This window comes from Psammomys obesus, unplaced genomic scaffold (genome assembly GCF_907164565.1).
Source record: "Psammomys obesus unplaced genomic scaffold, mPsaObe1.curated_primary_1811, whole genome shotgun sequence".
Lineage (NCBI taxonomy): Eukaryota > Metazoa > Chordata > Mammalia > Rodentia > Muridae > Psammomys > Psammomys obesus.
The window spans coordinates 876,258-884,000 of record NW_026590341.1 but is presented as its reverse complement, the minus strand read 5'-3'; the positions used below and the strand labels follow the sequence as shown (position 1 = coordinate 884,000).

At 47.4% G+C, this 7,743-nt stretch overlaps 1 protein-coding gene across 1 annotated transcript in view; it reads right to left on the bottom strand.

Annotated features, from left to right (window-relative positions):
- Window positions 1–5,689: 5,689 nt before the first annotated feature.
- The window catches only part of LOC129676469 (interferon-induced transmembrane protein 3), a 2,424-nt gene continuing 370 nt past the window's right edge, over window positions 5,690–7,743 (bottom strand). Inside the window, exons 2-3 of the mRNA XM_055606823.1 lie at window positions 6,536–6,936; window positions 5,690–6,011 (exon numbers count right to left, since the gene is read on the bottom strand). Of these exons, the coding sequence (XP_055462798.1) occupies window positions 5,862–6,011; window positions 6,536–6,784 (399 nt within the window). The 5' untranslated portion in view covers window positions 6,785–6,936 and the 3' untranslated portion in view covers window positions 5,690–5,861. The remainder of the gene's footprint in view (window positions 6,012–6,535; window positions 6,937–7,743) is intronic.

Genomic DNA, 7,743 nt, shown 5'->3' with positions numbered 1-7,743 from the left:
ATATATATATATATATATATATATATATATATATATATGATGTAGTTGACCTGTCCAATTCCTGAAACTGAGTTCTCTGCTTCAGGCTCATTTTAGCTTTAGAAAATGCATGCTGCCAGATCTGAGACAAGAAAACTGCATATGGCAACTGGATCTATAGAGAGGATCATGGATGCAGGGATCTCAGAGCAGAGAAAACAGAAAGAAGAAAAACAGTGCATTTATGAGACCAGAATATCCTTTCTTCTTGTATGTGAGGGGGCACAGTAAAGAAACTGCTGACATGACTGCTCTGTTATTAGGAGGAAGGTTTTTACTGTGCATAAGAGAGAGAAAATATCCAGAGGCATCTAGAAGAGTCCAGAGCAGAGAGCAGAGAGAGCAGACCGGACATGGCCAGGGCTAACGAAGCCAGAGAGAATAACGGAGATAGCAAGAGATCGCAAATACCAAGAGAAGCAAGAACAGTGAGAATAGCAACAGAGCAAGAGAGAATAACAAGAGTGAGTAGCTGGTGGGAGGGGAGCCTGTGAGCTTAGGGTAGAGAAGTTCAGGGTAGAGAAGACGAGAAGGGCTAGAATTCTAGATGCATAAGCACTCGTGATCCTTCAGAAAAGCCAGAGGGGAAGGCATCAAAACCACACTGAAGGGGATTCTACTGTGAAGCCTGAGTCTTTTAAGGGTGTTCACCCATGGTTAGTGCACGTGTGTGACAGGAAAGTGTTCCCGAGCCTCAGTTCCTGATACTGTAGTAACACCCTAATTGCATCATCAAGGTTGTTTAACAATAAAAGAACGTTCTGACCATTGGGAAACACAACTACCAAGACTTAGCTGCCATTTCTCTTGGTTCTCTCAACTCCAACCCCTTGCCTATGTGCTATCATCATCTCTGCACTCTTTTTATGACCTGGTGTTGGTCATGGTAGTTAGTGGACATCTTTAGCCTTAAATGAGGAAAGGTTAGATCAGGTGAGTCTATGTCAAGTCAGTGTATGCTATAGTTCGGAACAAGAAAAAGAAGAAGAGAAGGAGGAAGAGGAAGGCATCGAGCAATCAGCAACCATTATCGGATCATGGCTTTAGAAGGCTGAAGTGTACCTTCCTTGGCTCAGTCTTCAAGGAGGTGGTTTGCACTATGCGTGGCTTGGGATCAAAGGGTGATGAGAGCAATGGCATTTCCCTGTAGTCCTGGCTTCATTAGACTTCTGTGTCCTAAAAAGGATAGGCCTCACAGCATCAAGTATGTGCCCTTGCAGGGGCCTGTTTTGTGGCTTTGCAATAACATGCTGGCCTTGCTTCACATCTTGGGATTCTGTGAGACCAGAGAACTAAAGTTCAGCCCCTATCCCCAAAGTTGTAAAAGGGGCACATGGGTAGTCTATGTTTACCGTGGAGTGCTTATGGGTAACGTCTAGGGTCTGGGGAGGTAATGAAGCAGTGGCTTTCCCTGTAGCTCCAAGTGCTATAGTGGCAATATGACCTACGGAGCATGATGGTCTACTGGTCTGTGAGTGACAACTGCATTGCTGAGGCCATTTGTTGCACCTTTTTCCCTGGGAGACATAAACAGGCATCTATCCCCTCCTTATTGGGCTTCAATGGCCAATCAAAGTACAATTCCACCAAAATTTAATTTGGTGGCTCAGTTAGTTTATTGTTGACTATTTACAGAGCGTCAGTAAGGACTTACTTAAAGAGTATGGATTGCCTCGTGCTGTGGTGCACACCTGTAATTCCAGCACTTGGGGAGGCAGAGGCAGGTGAATCTCTGTGAGTTCAAGGCCAGCCTGCTCTACAAAGGGAGTCCAGGACGAGCCAATCAAGGCTACACAGAGAATCCCTGTCTCAAAAAAAACAAACAAAACAAATAACAAACAAAAAAAGTCTCCCTCTGCAACTTCCCCGTAGCTGCATTGCTGGAGTGCCCCTTCAATTAAATTTTCCCCCTCCATATACTATTTCACCTCCTGAGTCCCCAAGGCCATGTGCAAGAAAACAGGATCAAAACAATCTGGGTTCCTTCTTTTGTCCCTACCTTCCATGCACAGGATTTCAGAACCAAACTGACAAATTCTCTAGGGTTGGAGGTGGGAGCATTGCTCAGGCGGATGCCAGGAAGCACAGAAGATGCCATACTAGTTCAGGACTCTGGTGGTTAAGGGGGTACCTCAAGAAAACAGGAGGCCCTGCAGTCATGTTCTCACAACCTTTCCGTCAGCCAGCTTGCCACGCAGTGAAATTTGAAATATTGGCTCCATGGGAAGTTGCTGAATAGGTTAAAGTGAAAAGTGATTTGTTGTGTCCTTCACCGCCAAGGAACTGTCCTTAATTCTGACAGTCACTCAGCCCCCTCATTGCTTCTGCCATGAAAGACATGGAGTTCCTTGTGTTGCCCTTCTCCTACAAGCTTCATGTAGCAGCATGGGGTTAGGGCTCATCCCAACTTATTTTTCTGCTGCTGAGATAAACATCACAACCAAAAGCAACTTGGGGAGTCTTAGTTACTTTTTTATTGCTGGGATAAGACACTATGACCAAGGCAACTTTGGCATAGACCGAGTGGTGACTATTGCTGCTTGACAAAATTCCAGCACATTGACATCAAGAACCACAATTCTCCAGCAACCTTTTACTTTCATCTTTGGTGATTTCTCACTGTGTGTTATGGGAGTCTCTCTCTCTCTCTATTTATTTATTATGTATTTATTTTTATTTACTATGTTCTGTCTGCACATCAGAAGAGGGCACTAAATCTCATTACAGATGGTTATGAGCCACCATGTGGTTGCTGGGAATTGAACTCAGGACCTTTGGAAGAGGAGCCAGTGCTCTTAACCTCTGAGCCATCTCTCCAGCCCGACAGAAGTCTCTTTATGCTTTTTACCCTTCAGGAAATGTTGTATGGGCTTTGGCAGAGGGTGTGAACATCTACAACAGAAATCTCTCTAAACAAAGTGATTTTTTTGGGAAAAAAAAAAAGTCTTTGGCACCGCGGAACCATATAGAGTGACAAACTCTGCCTGCACTTACACAGGAATCGCCTTTGATCTCCTGTTTGCATCAAGAATAGAAAAGCTAAAGATTTATTAACTGAAAGGTTAATAAAATCTTGTGTACACCTGGTCCCAAGGATGAAAGCACACAATCGAGAGAAACAAGGGGCCCTGACACAGAGCCCCAGAGGCCTTGGCAGGTGACGGCAAGAGTTCAGTTAATAAGTATCGAAGAGTACTCCCTGGGTACATGACTTACAGGATGCAAGGCGAGATCCGGTACACCCCACAAGGTACAGATTGTGTTAAGGAGTTAGACTGGCTTGATGCCCCCTCTGCAGTGAAGGAATTAGGGTGGTGTAGCATGTTGGCAAAAGAGTCAGAGGTCAGGACTCTCCCTCTGAGAAGTGTGCGAGGAGAATGGGCCCATGCTGTAAAACAAAGGCACCACAGAATGCAACCGGGAAACAGCTCCAGGCTTGTGACACCCTGTGGTGCAGGTGCTGCAACATGCCCCTTGAGAAAGCAAAATCACTCCTGCAAGGTTTGCCTCTCAGGACTCAAAGTCTGCCATTTCCTGACCACAAAGGCTGGGGGCATGCAGGAGGAAGTGTAACGGAACGCCTGGTGGGGTGGATGGACCTTAGAAAGTGATAGACACTTATTTCTTGCCGAACTTACTGCTTTTGCTTTAAAGAAAAATACTGCAATAAAGTTGATAAGCTCTTTGATTCTGGATGTTGAAAAACAGGGCTAAAAGCGAATCTGTGAGAAGATCATGCATTTCTTGGAACCATTAGGTCTGTTTTCAATATTGCTTGTGGTTAAACTACTATGTCAAAAATAGAGCATAAACCGTGTAGCTTTTTTTCAGTAAACATACAAGCTATCTTGATTCACCCTCAGAACACGTCAGACTCCTTCCCTCACCTACTCCACACCTCCTCTTTGGGACCTGAACCCAGCACAGCTTGTAAGAGAAAGTGTTTAATTTGGGCTCAAAGTTCCAGAGGGTTAGAATCCACGATTATCATGGCAGGAACATGGCAGCAGTCAAGAACAGGCATGCCAATGGAGCAGTAATTGGGGGCTCATATCACAATCCACAAGCATGAGGCACACACACACACAGAGAGGTGAGTTTTGAAACATCAAAGTGTGTCACCTCCCAGTGACACACACCTCCCAGTCCCAAATAGTTCTCCCAACTGGGGACCTCGTATTCAAATATATGAATGTATAGGGGCCATTCCCATTCAAACCACCACAGGGAGGAAAAGGTTTATTTGGCTTATAAGTTACAGTCCATCATCAACGGAAGCTACGGCAGGAACTCCAGGGAGAAACAGAAGCAGGAATCATGGGGGGATGCTGCTTACTAGCTCGCTTTCACTAGCCTGCTTCTTAGGTAAACCAGGAACATCTGCCCAGGCTGGGCCCTTCCACGTCAATCACTAATCAAGAAAACGTGGGGTTGGAGAGATGGCTCATCAGTTAATAGCACTGGCCGTTCTTCCAGAGGACCTGGTTTTGGTGTCCAGCACACATGTAGGAGCTAACAACCATCTGTGACTCCAGTTCTTCTTCTACAGTGGGCATTGTACACAGGCGGTTCACAGACATACGTGCGGGTTGACAACTGGACTGACCTGCAAGTCAGCCCAGGAAAGTGCATGGACTTCAGCAGAAGATGACCCCCCACCCTGAGGGTGGGCTTAAAGCTAGCTTCATGTCCCCTTGACACAAATCACCGACATTTTGGAAGAGAGAAACTTGGTTGAGAAAATGTGTCTACCAGATTGGCCTGCGGTCAAGGCTATGGTTCATTTTCTTGATTGATGACTGTTGGGCTAGCTTTATGTCAACTTGACACAAGTTCTGAAAGGAGGGAACCTCAATTGAGAAACTAGGGCCTGGAGAGATAGCTCAGTGGTTAATAGCACTCACTGCTCTTCCAGAGGACCTGGGTTCAATTCCCAGCACCCACATGGCAGCTCACAACTAACTCTGAGAGTTCACACCCTCACACAGATATGCAGGCTAAACACCAATGCACATAAGATTAAAATGAATAATTTTTAAAAACTGAAGTATGGAGGCAATTTTGGCTTTATCAAGGTTTCTTGACTCTCAGTCAGTGAAGACGACAAACTAGATTCTCAGAGTGGAGCTTCTTCCCTTGGCACGTCCTAATTTTCCATCCCTCTCTTGCTTCATTTGTACCTCGTTAGTCCTCAGCCAGCCCCCAATAAGACAAGATCCCCCACAAGGTCTCACGGCTATCTTATCTGCAGAATGGGAGTCTGAGCCTTGTTTAGGGTCAGTCCAGGCTCCGGGACAGGGAATGAACTGCAACGCTGCTATGGGACCAGCAGGGGACACCAGGTTCCCACTGCAGCACCCAGCAAACTCTAAACAAGTCAGCCCAGCGGTCCACAGAAAGCACCAATGGAACTTGTGACACATCTTGTCCGGGTTTTCTTCCTGAACGGAAAGGACCCAGGCCACGTCCTCCACTTCTGAACTGGACTGGGTACCTTGGGACTATGGGACCAGGGTCGAACAAAGCTCGGGTTCTCCCTGCAAATGTGCACAGCAGTAGGCCAGGAACCTGGCATATTGAGGAGAACCTGCGCGCCCACCTCAGAGAGAGGACGACTGAGGTGAGCCGAATAAAACCAGTCAAAGCACGGTGGCTGTTAGTGTACTTTATTAAATCTACTATGGTAGATGAGTGTTACATCTGTATAGAGGGAGGGGTAAAGGGGCAAGAAAGACGGCAGCTGTGGACAGTGAAGCACGTGTCAGGAGCCAGAGGAGTCCTCCATCAAATCAAAGGCTGTCTAGCGTTTACAAAAATGATCATTACATCATTACAAAAATGATGACGACAGCAACAATGGTGATAACAACTGTGAGGATGCTGAGGACCAGGGTGCTGATGTTCAGGCACTTGGCAGTGGAGGCGTAGGCCTGGGCTCCGGTCACATCGCCCACCATCTTCCTGTCCCTAGACTGGAGAGGAGTAAACGGTCAGTGGCTCCGTAGCTGATCGGCAAATGCAGTGTCATTTCCCCCCACCACAGTCCTTATGGACTGCATCTTCCTCACTTAGGCCAGGAACATTTTACATACTCTGATTATCCAGGAGGTCCCAGCACTTACTGCTCACCCCACCATGGAATGTTGTTCCCCATGAATCTCCTGAACACTTTCCACACAGGCTAGCAGCCCCGTCTGCAAGGCGAAGGGGGCACTCTAGGCATTCCTCTAGTCTGCACGGGGACAGTCTAACTCAGCATCCCAGGCAGCCTCCCCCTGTGTCTGCCCAGGAGATGCTTTAAACCAACACAAATGCACATGCATGCACGGGCGCACACACACACACACACACACACACACACACACACCACAGAAGAAAGAATGCACACAAGTTTATTTTAAACAAAGAACCCCCCACCTCGGTGCCATCGGGTAGATGGAGCTTCAGGCTGACACACAGCTTCCTACACTGTCACTCCCACCTCTCCCGAACTCACCTTCACTGAGTAGGTGTAGGCTATGAAACCCAGGCAGCAGAAGTTCATGAAGAGTGTGTTGAACAGGGACCAGACCACATGGTCGGGCACAGACACCTCTCTGGGCATGTTGATCACCGTGGTTCTGACAGAAGCTGATCCAGGGGTTCCCCCCAGCTCAGCCACCTCATACTCTTCCTTGATTCTTTCATAGTTTGGTGGGTGTCCTCCAGTGGTAGCAGTAAGGAAGGCTTGAGAAGTGTGGTTCATGGTGCCTGCCGAGCGAAGCCAACAGCGAAGGGTAGAGAGGATGGAGTGCTCTGTGGGTCGGCCCTTGCTCCACTGGTTTCGGTTTCTCACAAGTTTCCTTTTCCTGAATTTTTGGCCTGATGAGAATTGGCTGGGTTCGGAGAGGCGGAGATCTAAAAAGCCCGTGGATCAAATTACTCTGGGGCAGGATGTCAGGAAGGATTGTGAATCAGGGGAACTTCCTGTTCACCAACCCAAGTCCGGACTTGCCCCAAGGCCCAAATCTCACTGTTTATGACTGAGGGGTCCTGGAGTTTACCAAGCTCAGGCAAACAGCTGCATAAGCTCACGTGTTCTTATCAAGATCCCAGCCAGGCCCCATAGAACCCTCTATTCTCTCAGGAATAAAGGGTGTCCACAGAGCACTCTTTGAAGGCCAGTAATGCTGGCTTTGGTGCAGGTAGAGGTTGGGGTGAGCTGTACCTCTCTGTACCTACGGCATTAGGTCTCTCTTTTTGCAGAGAAAAGAGAGACCTAATGCCATAAGTGTTGGTCAGTCACTGGAACTAAATGATCCTAGGTCGCTTGGCTATTACCTCATGGACTAGCGTTGGCATTATTTGTACTACTATGCAAACTCCCTTTTTCCTTCTGCCCTAGCACAACCTATTAGCACTAGTGGAATGGTCACTGAGGACCTTCATTATGCCAGAAAAGCTTTCTCAAACACATGATGGGGTGAGGGCTGCGGCCAGGAAAGCCACGCCTGATCATGCTGAAGGGTTCAGTTTAGTGAGTATCCTTCCCTGATACCACAGAGGCCTGGCCTGGATCCTCCTGTTAGGAGTGACACCCACGTTCCATCTTGGTAGCACTCTACCAGACTACCACTCTACCAGACTACCACTGTACCAGAATACCAGACTACCACTGTACCAGACTACCAGACTACCACTCTACCAGACTACCACTGTACCAGA